The sequence below is a fragment of the Phocoena sinus genome, chromosome 16 (genome assembly GCF_008692025.1).
Source record: "Phocoena sinus isolate mPhoSin1 chromosome 16, mPhoSin1.pri, whole genome shotgun sequence".
Taxonomy (NCBI): Eukaryota; Metazoa; Chordata; class Mammalia; order Artiodactyla; family Phocoenidae; genus Phocoena; species Phocoena sinus.
Genome location: NC_045778.1, coordinates 23,995,774 through 24,011,954, shown reverse-complemented (window position 1 = coordinate 24,011,954; position 16,181 = coordinate 23,995,774). Strand labels below are relative to the sequence as shown.

The 16,181-nt window shown below is 53.2% G+C and overlaps 2 protein-coding genes across 18 annotated transcripts in view; one reads left to right on the top strand and one right to left on the bottom strand.

Annotated features, from left to right (window-relative positions):
- The window catches only part of PSAP (prosaposin), a 33,387-nt gene extending 19,176 nt beyond the window's left edge, over positions 1-14,211 (top strand). The window contains exons 3-15 of one of the 9 annotated variants that reach the window (XM_032608793.1): positions 1,553-1,627; positions 2,201-2,326; positions 3,139-3,339; positions 3,724-3,867; positions 5,226-5,282; positions 8,989-9,120; positions 9,282-9,443; positions 10,601-10,696; positions 11,028-11,214; positions 11,300-11,457; positions 11,781-11,861; positions 12,153-12,260; positions 13,113-14,211. In XM_032608793.1, the coding sequence (XP_032464684.1) occupies positions 1,553-1,627; positions 2,201-2,326; positions 3,139-3,339; positions 3,724-3,867; positions 5,226-5,282; positions 8,989-9,120; positions 9,282-9,443; positions 10,601-10,696; positions 11,028-11,214; positions 11,300-11,457; positions 11,781-11,861; positions 12,153-12,260; positions 13,113-13,148 (1,563 nt within the window). In that variant the 3' untranslated portion in view covers positions 13,149-14,211. Of the gene's footprint in view, positions 1-1,552; positions 1,628-2,200; positions 2,327-3,138; positions 3,340-3,723; positions 3,868-5,225; positions 5,283-7,078; positions 7,091-8,988; positions 9,121-9,281; positions 9,444-10,600; positions 10,697-11,027; positions 11,215-11,299; positions 11,458-11,780; positions 11,862-12,152 lie in introns of all 9 variants that reach the window. The other 8 variants (XM_032608799.1, XM_032608798.1, XM_032608800.1 and 5 more) reach the window with 8 other exon arrangements.
- A 265-nt stretch (positions 14,212-14,476) lies between these two features.
- Positions 14,477-16,181, bottom strand: part of LOC116741766 (cadherin-23) — an 89,743-nt gene continuing 88,038 nt past the window's right edge. For 7 of the 9 annotated variants that reach the window (XM_032608774.1, XM_032608777.1, XM_032608776.1 and 4 more), the window contains one exon: positions 14,477-15,560. In XM_032608774.1, coding sequence (XP_032464665.1) covers positions 15,234-15,560 — 327 coding nt within the window. In that variant the 3' untranslated portion in view covers positions 14,477-15,233. The remainder of the gene's footprint in view (positions 15,561-16,181) is intronic. The other 2 variants (XM_032608782.1, XM_032608783.1) reach the window with 1 other exon arrangement.

Genomic DNA, 16,181 nt, shown 5'->3' with positions numbered 1-16,181 from the left:
CCACACATAAAGGACCGGCAGGTGTAGCTCCCATTCCCAGGACAGGGCACACGGGTACAGCTCTGTCCTTGGTCACTCACTCAAAGTAGATGCTAAGCTTTTGAAATCCTTTCCCCCCTTTTTGGTATTTTTGTCTTTTAAACAGGCAGATCACCGATTCAGACCCTAGAGCTTGGTAGCTATCTAAAATTTTATTTCCAATTATAGCCAGACTGGAAAAGATGCCACTGATTTTTCATCTAAACAGTGATAAATATAGCACATTAATATGGGGAATACTCTTAAGATGACAGACCTCAGGTACATACTCCACGCAACCTGAGTCCTCTCAGGAGACACCCGAGCTCTGCTGGCTGGGCCAGGGGACTACAGGAAGTGCTGTTTGTTTGCTCTGGGATGTGCTTCAGCCTGTGGTCCAAGGCAGGATTGATTGTGTGGAGCTTGAGATCTAAAACTTGTCGCTGGCCACTAGTACTCCTTCAGTAAGAGAAGAAGAATTAATCCAGTAACACTGCTCTATTAGTTTTCTGAATTCACTGTCTTAAACCACTCTCTGTGGCCAAAATTACTTTCAGATTTGGTTTCTAATTTGCTTCTGATCTTGTTTTTAATACTGCTTCCTCTTTTGAAGTTTAATGTATCACGGGGGCAGTTTAGATCTTTCTCTCTTGACAGGACAGTCTCGTGGATACCGGAACCTCTCGGGCATCATGCACAAATTCACGATATCATAAGTTTACGATACTGAAAAAAAGGCATATGTAACCTGAGTGGCCGCACGCACAGTATTAGCCTGATTAGGTCCGAAGGTTCAAGGCGGTTTCTCTCAATGCGGCTAAATTCACAGGTGTTCCTTAATCTCACCCAGATGTGTTCCTTCTTCATGGGTTGAAAATTGGTTGACATAAAGAAGGAAGCGCCCCAAGAGCTCTGAGGACTGGCTAGAATTTCCGTGGTCCTGGGCCACGTAGGGATGCCAGGCTTGTCTAGAAGACTCGCGTCATGTCTCTGAGCTCTGCAGTGGTGACGTGTGGCCTTCACTGGCACACAGCACTGCCCGGGAGGTGGAAGGCAGACAGAGCGCCGGCAGCAGTGCTGGTGGGAGTGCGCAGAGGTCTGACTGGGCCTTGTTTCACTGCCCGCACCCTCTTACTCTGTGATGTTCCGTCACGTTACCGATTTCCTCTGATTTCTGCTGCCCCGAGTTCCAGCTGATTCTTGAGGCTCAGTTTCTTCACAGAGCTGTTGGGAGCATGAACGCAAAATGTAGCCTGTGCCGTGTGCACTGAGCAAGGCGCTGAGGGGTATAGAGGGTACAGGAAAAGGGTTTCTATCCTGTAGAAGCACAGCGTACTGTGATCAGCCACATCTAAGCCTCCCCCGCGGTGTCCAGTGCTTCTCACCTAGGTTGGGGGACCAGGATGTGCCAGTGTGTCAGAGATGGCCATGGTTAGATGAAACAGGAAAGCGGCCATGGCAGTTTTCAGCTGTGTGCGGTGTGAGTTATGTCCTACGGATACAGATCTCTCTCCCTCGTGTTCCTTCCTCTTAGAAATCCCTTCCCTGCGACATATGCAAAGACGTCATCACTGCAGCCGGTGACATGTTGAAAGACAACGCCACTGAGGTGAGCCGCCACCGGGGTGTGTGACTGCGTGTGAGCGGTGGCCGTGTGGCCACGTGCATCGGTTCCGTACAGAGCTGTGACTGAGGGCGTCCAGCGAGGAATGGTCTAGGCTCAGGTCGGAAATAACTGTCCTGTGGGCCACAGACTGCTTCTGTCATGTAACGTCCCCCACCCCATCCTTTAAAAATGTAAGAACCATTCTTACCCACAGGCTGTACAAAAACGGGCTGCGGGCCCTAGTTTGCTGACTCCTGGGCTAGGCGTCAAATGCCCGAGGTTGATCGGGACTTTGTATCACATGCCGTTAACCTTTAGGTCCATTTTTGGTGACTTCTGCTCAGAATTCCCTGTGCCAGTGAGACCGCAGGTCAGAGGATCTTTGTTCGCATCTGCTTTTTGCCTCACTGACCTGGCAGGGCCACGGCTCCACACTAGCCCTCTCCCAGGTCCTCTTCCCTGAGGGCCACTGTTTCTAGCCTTCACGTTTCTGGAGTTGTGGAGGGCCTCTCGCTTTCGGCCCGTTTGTGGAGAAGAAGTCCATCCTGGTCCGATCCTTGCCTCTGTCCTCTCTAGCAAGAGATCCTCGTGTACTTGGAGAGGACCTGCGACTGGCTGCCTAAGCCGAACATGTCTGCCTCCTGCAAGGAGATCGTCGACTCCTACCTCCCGGTCATCCTGGACATGATTAAAGGACAAATGGTACGTGATGGAGAATAGATAGACTCTTCCTTCAAGGCACCTCTGAGGCCCGGGGCAGGTTCCAGACCAGATTACAGTGACTAAGATGGAAAGTCCGTTCATAGACTGAGATTTCGTCAACAGATCTTTTGTACAGTTTTCGTCCAGAATGGCTTTGGCACAGCAGACCACTCTGCTTGTAACGTTCAAGGGTTGGGGAGGGTATGGGAAATGGGAACTCATAGAATTAATGAAGGAATGTAAACTGGTATAAGAGTTATAGGTGCTGACTTGATAACTCATGTCAGCTACAAGGATGCTTGACTTTCATTCAGTAAGTATCTGTTACGCATAAACCATGTGCCAGAGGTTGGGTTTTCAGCAAGGAACAAAGAGCCAGGTTTGTGGAAGTTGGAAGGACCCTAAAAACCTCCAGTGGGGCAGGAGTGTCCTGAGATGGGACCAAGGTTTTGGTAAGGAAAGCAGGGGTCACATCACGCAAGACCTTTTAGACACTCCTTCAGGATTGTCGGTGCAGCGGGGAGGTCTTGGAGGGTTTCACGGGGAGAGGTGAGATGATCCCTTTTCAAGGGGGTTGGTCTGGTCTGGGTCCCACCAATGGCACCTCCAGGAGGACGGTGGTGGAACCATTTGTCATAATGGAGCCATGGGGCTGGCCAAGCAGGTTGGGCGGTTTGGTTTGAGATGTGCCTGTTAGCTGGGCGTGCGCACGTGAGTCACGCCAGGAGATGAGGAAAGGGAGAATTCGAAGGCGCCAGGTGGCCTGTTTCCTTCTGGGGAGAGGATTTCCACTTGTGCCTCTTTCCCCCCAGAGCCATCCCGGGGAGGTGTGCTCCGCTCTCAACCTCTGTGAGTCTCTTCAGAAGCACCTGGCAGAGCTGAATCACCAGAAGCAGCTCAAGTCCAATCAGATCCCGGACCTGGATATGGCTGAGGTGGTGGCTCCCTTCATGGCCAACGTGCCCCTCCTCCTCTACCCTCAGGACGGGCCCCACAGCAAGCCCCAGCACAAGGTGAGGCGGCGGGCCTGGCCGCCCAGGGCCCCGTCTTTGGTTGGGTTTGAGCTGTGACACGAAAGGGGGCGGCATGTGCGTACAGCTCTCAGACTGGGGCCTTATTCCTTTACTTGATTCTGCAGTTCCACAACCCACCGTCCAGATGGTTGCGCATGGAGGTTCTGAAGAACCGGGATATCTAACAGACGCAGAGATGGTTCCCCCTTCCTGTTAAGCTTTACTATAAACCTGTCAGTCCCTTTAGAGCCTGTAAAAACACATTAGGAACAGTTCAGGGACTCACCCCTGGTGCTGCAGTTACGAGCATGTCGGAATCTGAACACTCGTAGCTGTTTTTAGGAATATGCAGTGTTTACAGACCAACTGCCCCTGTGTCTCTAGGCTGATGGGGACGTTTGCCAGGACTGCATTCAGATGGTGACTGACGTGCAGACTGCTGTGAGGACCAACTCCAGCTTTGTCGAGGCCTTGGTGGACCACGCCAGGGAGGAGTGCGACCGCCTGGGGCCTGGCATGGCCGACATGGTGAGCCTTACCTCAGGCATCGGAGGACGTTCTGGGCCAGGGAGCTGGGCTGTGGAGACAGCAGTGGGGGAGGCAAGAAAAGTTCACTTCCTGGGGCGCCATTTCAAGTTCCAGCCTGAGGGCTTTGAGGAAGAGATGTTCAGACAATTCCCAGTTTCCAGAAAGCAGCCAGATATGTGGTGGGGACTTAAATACCTGGTTGGTTAATTGAGTTTGGATATGTAACAGAACTCGTGGGACAAAATGGCGGAAGGAGAAGGAGACCACTTTTGTGAAGATTTTTTTTTTTCTTTTTTTCTCGCAGTCACCACAACTTTAAGAAACAACAGTAGAACCACTTAGAACCCTGTTCCGGTTCTAAGGCCTGACTTGTCTATTCGTAATTCTAGGTGTGCTGTCCCCGCCGCCAGCAGGGTGGTTGCCCAGGGGAAGCCACGCGCCTGGCTTGTAAGAGGCTCACCTGGGATGCCTTCCTTACTTTGGTGAATGTTGGTCCTCCAGGCTCAGAAACTCTTCGTTAGCCCCGTGGGGGGTTTATGTCTCGGACCCTGTTCCCATTACCCACACTCACGAGATTGATGTCTAAAACCAAAATGCCATTTAGTACCCGACCACTAATGAACCTCTGCCAGGCTGGACGTGGGGAGGCCAGCCGTAAGAAGTCCGTGGGCCTGGGATCTAGAGCAGCCTTTCTGGGTGGGCATGGCTGGCTCTGGGAGCTAAGCGTTCCTTTCTGTTAACTTTCTTTAAAGCCTGTGAATCTTTTAGCCTCGTTGAAGGATCTTGGTATATTTGCTGTGTCAGTTGGCTTCCCCAGGTTAACCTCTCTGAGAGCTGTCATATCACCCTGTTTTCTCACGTATAGAGGCTCCCCAGTCATGACCAGATAGGGTCTGCAGGTAATACCTAAATTTTTATGAAAATCATTATAACTTAACTGGATTGTACTGGATTTAGACTTTATGATCCTGTCCAAGAATGTGTGAACGGATTTGAAAGGTGATCTCGGATCCATCACAGTGTATCTTGTAGCCACTCTCAACTCTAAATTTGCCACTGAGTAGTTGCCGTGTGACCGCGGGGAAAGTATGGGCCATAAAAGGAGATTGGAGGACCTCATCTCTAAGGGCCTTTGGAAAACATTTTCAAAACACTTTTGCACACATGTTTTCCCGTAAGGTATGGAGTAACCAGATTGCCATTTTTTATCTTATTGAGACCGGCCCAGAGCAGGCATTGATGATGCCACTCTTGGCAACTTGCTTGATACTCACCTATTGACACTGTTGGAAAGGGTGGGGTTTTGGTGTGTTGTTGTAGCAGTGAGTTTCGCTAACCGTCTGTTTCTCTCTCCCCAGTGCAAGAACTATATCAACCAGTATTCGGAAATTGCTATCCAAATGGTGATGCATATGGTAGGTGGCAGGGGAAGCTCCTTGTTAGCATTTTTCTTTGTCTCAAACTGTGATCTCTAGGATTTTGAAAATTATATGGTTTAGTTTCCCTTTTACCTTTAAGTACTGAATTGGGCCAAAATGAGTCCTCTTTGACCAGCAGACTGTCCACCTGCAACTCAGTACCTCCCCCTTGCCTTCCCCAGGTAGGGGAAAGGCTCAAGTAGCCTGACCCCCGGGACTGCCCTGCTGGATTCCTGGTGGTTTGTTTGCCGGCGCATATGCGAGCTGGCCATCAGATTTCTAGCATCTGGCTTTCATTCTGGGACCCTTGGGAATAGTCTGCTCTGTAGCTAGGCCAGGCCTGAGGATTGCTGTCTTCCAGCCTGAGTTCTGAGGGGGGGAGCATCCGCCTCCCAGAGCTGGTCCTGCACTCTGCAGCAGTGTTAGCTTAGCTGCTGCTGGAGCCCGTAACTCCTGCACTTGCTTCTCATGCATCCAGGGGGTAGGGGCATTCCTTCATTATTAGAGGTAGAAAATATCCAGAAAGCACAGTGAAGCCGGCTCGATCCATGCAGCAAACTGTACAGGGCAGGGAGGTCTGAAGGCATCCTTACATGGGGAAGATGCATTGGCCTCCTGAGATCTGATCTGCAGTGGGTGAGGGGTGAGTTGTCCTTTTTTTCTCTGTCATGCTGACTTCCTAACTATGTTGAGACTGGCCTACAGTCCTTGAGTTTGTTCTCCTCAGGGACAAGTAGATACACATGCGCATCCCTGTTTTTTTCCCTTCCCTTAAGATAGGTAACTAAGACTGGAATTGCTGAGTCAAAGGGCAGGGCTTTTAATAACACAGGCTTACCTCGAAGATACTGCAGGTTTGGTTTCAGACCACTGCAGTACAGTGAATATCACAATAAAGTGAGTCAAACGAATTTTTTGGCTTCGCAGTCATATAAGAGTTACGTGTATACCACACTGTAGTCTGTTACGTGTGCAGTAGCGTTAGGTCTAAAGAAACAGTGTACATACCTTAATTAAAAAATACTCCATCGCTAAAAACCATTAACCATCATCTAAGCCTTCAGTGAGTCATAGCAGTAAAAAGTTGAAATATTGTGAGAATTACCAAAATGTGACGCAGAAACATGCAGTGAGGAAATGCTATTTATTGGAACAATGGGGGCCAATAGACTTGCTTGAAGCAGGGTTGCGACAGACCTTCAATTTGTAAAATCTGTGAAGCTCAATGAAGTGAGGTACGCCTGCATTGTCAAACCAGCCTTCCAGGCTGGCATTCGGCCACCTGGGGGCAGATTGCCCTGAGACCTGGGCTGGGGATCCGTGACCCCTCCGGGTGTATTAGGTATTCGGACACACGCCCCTGATTTGAGCAGCCGTGTGTCTTGTTCCCGGGCGCTCATCCCCAGTCTGAGGTGTGGGCCTCGCAGGCGTGGTGGGCTTGGCTTCTGAGCAAGGAAAGCCCCTCCTAGCGTGTTTTCTGGGGACCTGCTGCTCAGTGTTTTGCCGTGGCGTGTTAGGGGCACGGGGATGGTGCACCAACAGGCTTCTGGGGGCAGCGTGGTCTGACCCTTGAAGGAGAGAGTAGCTTTCAGGGTCCCCATGTGCATGCAATAGTAGGAACAAGGTAGGTTGCTGATAGGTGACCGGAAGGGCATTTCACCTAAACTTCTGGTGACAGACATCCTTATACCTGGTTAACTGCTTGATTATTGGTGTTTTAATTTTTTCTTAACTGTTGTGTCCTTTCCTTTCTCTCATTTTTGTCATCTCCGATTTCCTGTTTTTTTGTTCAGCAGCAGGATCAGGTATGTGCTGGGGATTTGCTTGTAGTAGTGGGTCTGCTGCTGCTTCTTGTTAAGTTTGCTCATCTTTTTTTGTGCGGCATCGTCAGCTCTGACAGATAACAAGGAAGGATTGGGAAAGGCGGGCTCCCTCTCCGTGTTAATAACTTGGCTGGCGAGGGAGTCCGCATCTCTCCCGTGTGATTCAGCACTGGGAGGGGCCGGGGGCCTCACTTGCCCTTCGGGGGGCCCAGCAGATGAGGCCCGCGGAGCCTTGCACTCTGGTCGGAATCGGCGCCCAGCCAGCCACGTGCAGGCCACCAGTGTGGTGGGGAACCGTCGGTGGCCTCGGCTTCCTTCAGTGCAGGCCCGACCTCAGTGGGACACCTTGTTTCTGTCATGATTCGGGAGAGCGTTGCATGTCATTGGTCGTGTTTTTTCATCGCCCCAGAAATGCTTCTGCTGCATGAGCGAGTCATTTGCAGATAGCCGGCAGACTGTTCCCCTGTCTGTTGGATCCAGAGAACTGGAAACAGTCTCTTGATGGCTTCTGCCCCTCTGGGTGACGGGGTCCTTTGGGTTCTGGAGCCACACGAGACAACTCAGGAGCCAGGCCACTGGGGGCAAGACATGGGGACCGAGCCCCCAGACTAGACTTACCGAGCTAGTGCCCTTTCGGGGTTGTACTGAGCACTGCCCTCCTTTGAGTACTGGTATCCATTTTTAGAATTAAAGATTTTCAAAGGCATTGTGAAGTCTAAGAGGAGAGGACTTTGGTTGAAATATCTGAATTTCCACCTAGGCCTCAAGGAGTTAGTGCAGCAAAGCTGATCTGAGACAAAGCAGCCACACCTCCTCATCTTTGTCCTTTTTCTAAAAAGCTTTTGCTATATCTTCCACCCCTTTCTGATTTTTGCCCGCTCTTAAAGCCTGCCAGAGATAGGATACTTCTAGGATATACTTTTCAGAATCCTCCAGCCTTATTTAATTTTAGAGCCTTCCGCATATTAAAACAAGATGAACCATAGCCATGAGCTACTCTTTCCCCTTAACAGAGCCCGTTTTAGCAATCCTGTTCCTGCTGCTTTATGATTTGCCGGTGGGAGCAGATGCCATCTCAGGCCAGAGCTAGTTGCATTTGTTTACAAAGTATACCAAGTGCGTATACTTCACTTGCTCTTGGCCATTGTCGTAGTGAAATGGTCAAGATGTTGTCCAAACTATCTAGTTCTTCTGTGGTTTGGTATCTGGAGGGGAAAGGGGATCTGGAGACCTTGTGACTTGAAAAGATTCATGACGTGGGGAGACTGGGTTTTCGTTTGTTGTGTGTGTGTGTGTGTGTGTGTGTGTGTGTGTGTATGTGCGCATGTGTGTGCAATTGTGAACGTAGAATGTAATGTGGCTTTTTAAAAAGACAGTATTTCCCCTTAATGTATAATTTTAAAGGGTCCTGCTACTGAGAGATCCGGTGTGGTCTTATTTCTAACACATTTGGCTTTCTGTTAGTTTATGGGCATCGTAGTTCTTCCTCTAGAAAGAACATGTAGCTTATTACTTCCTCCTCCTGAGGGCGAGCCAGCTCAACTGAAAAACAGACCAGGTGTCCTTGGAGTTGATTCGATTGCCCTTGAAAGGTGCCAGGAGTTTTGCTTCCCTGGGTGCTCCCCGGCTGGAGCGGATAGTAGTTCTGTCTGATCACTCTTCAAAGCTTTGCATGACCTCCTTCCCCATGTGGAACTGGTACATCTGCATTTGCACAAGCCCCTTTAGATTTAATGTGGGCTCTTTGCCTGTCTGGGGGGCAGTCAGCTTTGACACTGGGTCTAGGATGTTCCTCCAGCACCCCGACTTTGTGTGTAGAGCGTGGGACGGGGTGGTGGGTTTGGGCCTGCCTCTCACTGCTGCTTCTGTGCTCTTTTTAGCAACCCAAGGAGATTTGTGGGCTGGTTGGGTTCTGTGACGAGGTGAAGGAGGTGCCCATGAAGACTCTGGTGCCTGCCAAGGTGGTCTCAGAGAACGTCATCCCTGCCCTGGAGCTGGTGGAGCCCATAAAGGTACCTGGTGCCGTTGGTTTTGTGATGCCCCGCCACTCCACATTGTCACGCCCTACAAGGCACAGCTCATTTGGCTCCCTGCTTGGCTTTTTTTTTTTTCTTTTTTTTTTCGCCGTATGCTGGCCTCTCACTGTTGTGGCCTCTCCCGTTGTGGAGCACAGGCTCCGGACGCGCAGGCTCAGCGGCCACGGCTCACGGGCCCAGCCGCTCCGCGGCGTGTGGGATCCTCCCGGAGCGGGGCACGAACCCGTGTCCCCTGCATCGGCAGGCGGGCTCTCGACCACTGCGCCACCAGGGGAGCCCTCCCTGCTTGGCTTTTACAGGTATTTGAGTTTGAGACCATTAGTTTACAGTACCCCCTAAATTGATGCAGCGCCCCCTACCCTCGTACATTTATCTCCTTGGTTATAAACCCTAGTGCTCGTGGGATCAAGTCTACGTTTTTAGCACACCATTCGAAATCATTTTTCAGTGCCCGGCTCCGACCGAACCTTTCCGATGTGCTTTCTGTGGCCTCGCCCACCTCCTCCCCCATGCTGTGGCCGTGGTACAAACTTGATGTTTCCAGAACAGGCGCCCAGCCATGTGACGTCTTATCACATGGCACGTGTGTGCACTTCTTGTTCCAGAACTTTCCATGTCAGTGTCACTCGACCTTTAGCTGTCTCGTCTCCTCCTGTTGTCTTCTCTCGGCACGGGTACTGTGTGGACCACACAAGGGTCGTGTCTGGCAGAGTCGGAAGCGCTGCTGCCGCCCCTCCTGTCCAGTCGAGACGCCCACCTTGCTGACTGAATTAGTGGCTGGAGAAGATGGAGAGTTCTAGCTTGTACTCTAGCCACATGTGATACTTAAAATTTAAAGAAAAAAATTCAGTTCCTTGGTTACACTAGCCACATTTCAGGTGCTTAGTCGTAGACTCACGTGGCTAGTGGCTGCTGTATTGCGTGGCACGGCCAGAGAATGTTGCCACTGTCACAGAAAATTATGTCCAACAGTATTGTTTTATCAAAGGTAGGCTCTGGAAAGGCAGTCTCGGGCGCTGAGACTCGAAACGCAAGAGCAGACCTGAAACACGTTTAAAACGCTGTCTTCTAAATAGTAGACCAGTAGTGAATCCTCTCTCTGTTCCTGCTCCCCCATTCGCCTCCCCAGAATGAATGCTGAATGATGAGGTGATTGCAACCAAACGGACGTTGGATGGACAGCTCTTTGGGGTTGGGGGACAGTTTCACTGCTTCTGTTCCTGGTTTTGGGGTGGTGGTAGAGGATTGGGGAAAGGGACAGGTTTCCCACCATCTAGGAGCAGCAGGGACTGGGGCTTGGACACTGGGAGGAAGCCACACCCCATTCTGAATGCAGCAGGAAGTGGCCTTTGTGTGACGCTAGCCCGTCCTGACCTCTGCCCCACTCCTTTAGAGGAGCAGGACCGAGGAGTGAGGCGAGGCCCTCAGGGTTAGTATTCTTCTGCCCTTTCAACAGAAGGATCCGGTCCCGGCGAAGGCTGATATTTACTGTGAGGTGTGCGAGTACGTGGTGAAGGAGGTGGTCAAGCTGATTGACAACAACAGGACCGAGGTACGTGGATTTCGGGAAATACTGCCATCGCGAACGCTCCTGGTGGCCCTGGAGCCAGAACGGCCTGGTGGGAGGACCCAGCCCGAGAGCTGGGTCTGGCCCATGTGGGTATGGGACACCAGCCCGGGAGTCGGAACCACCACTTCCCAGCAGCGGATCCCTCTGGGCTGGGGCCGGAGGCAGCCTCTTTGTCCTGCTCTATAGGTCTAGCCTTTGAGGGAGAAAACAGCACCTTGCTGTTGGCTCCCTGGTCACATCGGCATTTTCAGAGTCTCTCCCACCCCACGCAGCCTCCCATCTTCTCACATGAGCCTCTCTTCTTGTGTTTCAGGAAGAAATAATTCATGCTTTGGACACCGTGTGCTCGAAGCTGCCCTCGTCCTTATCCGAGGAGTGCCAGGAGGTGGTGGACACTTACGGCAGCTCCATCCTGTCGATCCTCCTGCAGGAGGCGAGCCCTGAGCTGGTGTGCAGCATGCTCCATCTCTGCTCCAGCCGGGGGCTGCCTGCGCTGACCGGTGAGCCCAGTGCGCGTGAGGCCGGCCGGCCCCTCTCGGGTTAGGGAGGGCCTTGCCAGCACTGAGCCTGTGCTCTCTTGCATAGCACACGTGATGCCGCGGAAGGACGGTGGCTTCTGTGAGGTGTGCGAGAAGCTGGTGACCTATTTGGAGCACAACCTGGAGAAGAACAGCACGAAGGAGCAGATCCTTGCTGCCTTCGAGAAAGGCTGCAGCCTCTTGCCTGACCCGTACCAGAAGCAGGTACGCTGTGGGCTGCTTTCGGCCAGAATGTCAGAACCTGCTTGGGACACGCAGGAGCTGGTTGAAGTTTTGAGGGAGAAGCAGCCATTTCTGCCTCTGGCGTGGAGTCCACTGAGATTTTCTTAAAGGTGCTCTGTTGGCTCAAGTGGAGCCACGAGGGGGAGAAGAACATGAGCAGGTGGGGGTAGGTGTGTCACCCGGGCAGGCAGGGGGGCCCTGGGCCCACTGGGCTGGCGAGGCCAGGAATTGTGGTGGAAGAGCATGGCCAGCGCCCCGCACTCTGGCTGGGCCCACCTAGACCCACATTGCTGTTTCCCTAACAGTGTGATCAGTTTGTGACGGAGTACGAGCCCGTGCTCCTAGAGATCCTGGTGGACGTGCTGGACCCTTCCTTTGTGTGCCTGGTAAGCGGCGTTGGGCCCGGTATGGGTTCCTGGGCAGTGTGACCTGGGAGGTGCTGCATGGACCCTGGAAAGGGTTCCTCTGAGATTTGGGGCCGGGGCCAGAGTCTGGGGATGGTGTGTGGGAGAACCAGGCGTCCAGGCCCCACCACTTGACTCAGCAACCCTGCCTTTTCTGGAAAGTGCTTATTAGAGCTCTGATTCTAGCTGCTTCTAGAAGCTGATAATCATCTCAGTTTTGAAAAGGATTAGCTGGGCAGACCTAATCCTTCCCCCTTTCCTTTGACCTTATAGAAAATTGGAGCCTGTCCCTCAGCCCGTAAGCCTCTTCTGGGAACTGAGAAGTGTGTCTGGGGCCCGAGCTACTGGTGCCAGAACATGGAGTCGGCAGCCCTGTGCAACGTGAGTAGCTCAGCAGCTGCTCCCCAGGACCCCCGCCAGGCAGGCAGCTCGAGGGAGAACCTGCTCTAACAGGCTCCTTGGCAATCAGCTGTACCCTGTCTTTGGTGGGGAGATGGGTGGGGGAGGGGGACTGAGGCCCAGAGGGGCAGTTAGGCTTACTTATGGGCACCAGCAAAAGCAGGGCTCGCTGCGTTGTTGTCTTTGAGGAGGGAGCCCGGGAGTTGGCTCCTGGCTGGGCAGCCACTACGGGGTGACCCGTGCTGCTTTCCTGGGTGGGGACGTTTCGGCTCAGCCTCTGTTACTTAATGTTCCTTTTTGTGCACCTTCTTCCTCGTGGGGGTTCTTCATGACCGGTAAGCCGGCGTCAGGGCTGCTGCAGGGAGGAGGGTGAGGCCCACCCTGCCGAGCCCCTTGCCCCAGCACCCTCACCCTGTAGCACCGTCAGTGGTGGAGTGCATTTCTGTTGCTCTCCTGGGGACCGGGGCCCGTTTCTGAGCCTGCGTGAGCTGATGTATACCTCTCTCTGACTCTTGGGTGAGGAGTTCTGCCTCGGGGGCCTCGAGGCAGGGGCTCGGGTGTGTAACCAGAGGAAGGGGGTCCTGGGTCCTACCTGCAGGGGTGCTGTTCATCCACTGCTCTGGACTCTTGCCTTATGAGTCCCCAAAACTCATAGCCACCTACTATCCCCGAGTTTAAATGAGATGCTGTCCCGGGCCTTTATTAGCATCTGGTCCATCCCGGCTGATCTGGGACAGGATAGCGGGTCCCACTTTCGGGTGCCGGCTGATGCACTCATGGGCCAGGGATAGCGTTTGTCACCTGCAGACTAAACTGTTTCCTCTCTCCTGTCAGGCTGTCGAGCATTGCAAGCGTCACGTGTGGAACTAGAAGGCACGGTCTGTCTTAGAGAAACTGCAGCCTCTTTCCCTGCTTGTGTCTGGGGGAACGAACACACAGATCTGTTGGCTTTGTTGTTGTTATAAAAATGATAGGAGCCCTCTCCCTCAGTCCCTTTCTTCTCACCCTCATCTTAGCATCGCTGTCAGCAGGCCGCTGGCGTAGCTGCTTCAGTGTCCCTTTCCTCCCTGCTACATGGATGCCGACATACCGTACACTGGAGGTCTCTTGAGTCTGTCCCTGCATGGTGGTTACCCGGAGGAGACGGGGCTCTGGCTGTGGGCATGAGCCAGAGCCTCTTGACTGAGGTTGTCCGTCCTCCTGCATGGGCCTTGGGTGCTGAGGCCTCCGGAGGCCTGCTCTAAGGAGGGACCTTCCCGCCTCGTTGGGCCTGCTGATCTGCCAGACAGAGGCAGTTTTATAGGAAAGATGAGAGGCTCAGAATAATTATTAGGCTTTTTAAACAAACAGTGTGGTTCTCACTGTAATAGAGCTGCTGGAAGCAGCCGCTCAGGAGACCTGGTGGGGCCGGGCTTGCTACCGTTGGGTCAGCCTTTGATTCGGCTTTCCTGTCTTTCTTTCCTTGTTGATGCCGTGTTTGGAGTTCTGTGGTTTGGGGTGGGAGGGGAAAAAACCTGCATGAATGTAACCTGCTAGCTCTTTGTGGAGGTCCTGGGGGCCTGCTTTTGTGTGTGTGGACAGTGGTGACTGCGTCATGCCCACTCTTGTGTCCACCCTGCTGCTCAGCGCCCCCGTTGCTCTGGGCAGTACAGCCCCCTCCCTTCTGACCCCCCCCCCTCCCTGTAGATGGTCTTTCTGACCTGTAAATAAATGTGGATGACAAGCTCCTAAGCCTCTGGCTTCCAGGTAGAGGGGCTGCTGGCCTGGGGCCTCAGCCGTCGCCCTGCCTTCTCTCCAGTTTGGCTGCATCCTCTCCTCCACTTCCAGTTGCCAGGAGACAGCGAGATGTGCAGTTGCTATTAAATGAACTTACCGATATTGTTTGTTTTGCACTAAAATTTCTGTGATTTAACAATAAAGTCTGTCAACCAGAGGCCGAGTGTTTCTGTGACACCTCAGCCGGAAGAGTGGCTGCTGCTGAGCTCCGAGGCCGTGAACCTGTAAGTGCCCAGCAGTCCTATGGCCCCGTTTGGCCAGAGAAAGAAAATGCCATCTGGTCCTCCCTGACACACCTGGGGCCAGCAGTGGGCAAGTGGTCACGGGAGTGCCCCCAAAGGTGGGTCCAGAGCTGCCCTGTCCTTACCCCTGCAACCCGCCGGCCCAGCCCCACGGGTAGTTTACCAGAGCCAGAGTGAATTGCCGGTTCCTTTTTTTTTTTTTTAAATTCAGACCATTCCAGAAACGTTCAGTGCGTATCAGTTGAACAAAACCAAGGGGAGAATATGGAGGGAATAACTTAATTTAAAAAAGGAGTACACACGAACACTATATTCAAAACCCAAGGGAACATCAGTCGTTTTATGAGCCCGGCACGTTTGGAAAGCCAGTGAAATGGAGAGAATGCCGTTGGCTGACAATGACCATGTCTGTGTGGGGAAGCAGGGATTACTCACTGCCCCCACCTGGATGTCCGGCCAGGGATGTGGCAGAAATGCACTGGGACTTGAACTGGGGTCAGAGAGTCAAGGCCAGGCAGGGTATGCCTGCTCTGGGCTCCCTCCCTGGTGCTGGACTCCTGTGCTGTGAGGCGGGGTGGGAGGGGCAGAGGGCCGGCTTGGCCTCTTTCAGCTCAGCCTGGGCTGAGATCATCCTCAGACTCCTGGGCTCTCGGTGACCCTCCTTACCTCGTTCTTAGATACTCACCCTTTCTGTTTGGTTTTCTTAAAAAAATAACATTTTATGAAGGTAGAGATCAGATGCCGAACGAGCGTCTGGCAGAAGTGGAATCTGAGCAGCTGACGTGGGCCCTGCCTCTGGGCCAACCCAAGGCTGCGCGCCCAGAGCTGCCTGGGGAGGGCCCTCCCCCGGCCCCCCCGCCCGGAGGTCCTGCCCCTGCTCTCGCCCTGGGAGGGGTGGGGTTGGGCTGCTCACACCTGTCGGGCTCCCCCCATCTAGTCACAGCTCTGTGATCTCCAGGGGGCTCTCCACGATCACGTCGCGAAGCTTGTGCAGGGGCGTGGATTTGGCGGACTCGGTGCGGGCGTTGCGCTCGAAGGCGCTGGCCTCGGCGGCGGTCAGCGTCTCCAGTGAGCGGCCCAGGCCCTTCTGGTCATCCTCGGGCAGGCTGTTGAGGTCGGTAGCCAGCAGCGTGCCGGTGCTGCCGTGCGTCACGTGGATCCCGTCTGGCCCTTTGAGCTCCGTAGGTGGCTTGTGGCAGAAGTGCAGGCTGCCCTGGCCGGGGCTGCGCTCCCCTGGCTCCTCTTCCAGCTCAGTCTGGATCAGCTGCAAGAGGCCGGGACCCACACATGTTCAGGGCAGGGCCAGGCCCCGAGCAGGTGGATGGCCCCGAGTCCCACCTGCTATGGGCCTGTTGCCTCCCTTCTGCACACGAGGAACCCCGGGCTCGTGCCGCAGCAGGCCTGTGCGGCCTGTGGCAGTGTTTCTCGAACTGGGTACAGAGGGGAGCCATGGCTACTTCTGGTGCTACAGATGTGTTCTCTGGAGCATGGGCTTCCCGTGAGAATCTTTCAAATCCCCTGTATTCACTTTGGTCTGTAAAGACCCTGTGACTGTGGTTGTGGCATCTGGATTTGTTACCACGTTGGCCTTAAGCAGGATCAACTCCTAACTGTGGCCAGCTGGAAAGTGTCCACAGTTGAAGCTGGAGGGGATTAATAAGGTAGAGCAGAGACTCACAAACGGCACTTCTGTCCTGTGTGGAGCTGTTCGGTTTTAGCTACTCCAGTTGAGAATATTGGCCCAGCTGGAAATCTGGGTTTTTAGATAAAGTCTGACTTTCTAAAGTGTTGACATATCACTGCAGGCAAATAAATACGTATATCTACTTGACCCTACAGCCCATTTCTTAAAATGATATCACCTCTCAAAGGTATCTTCTTGGGG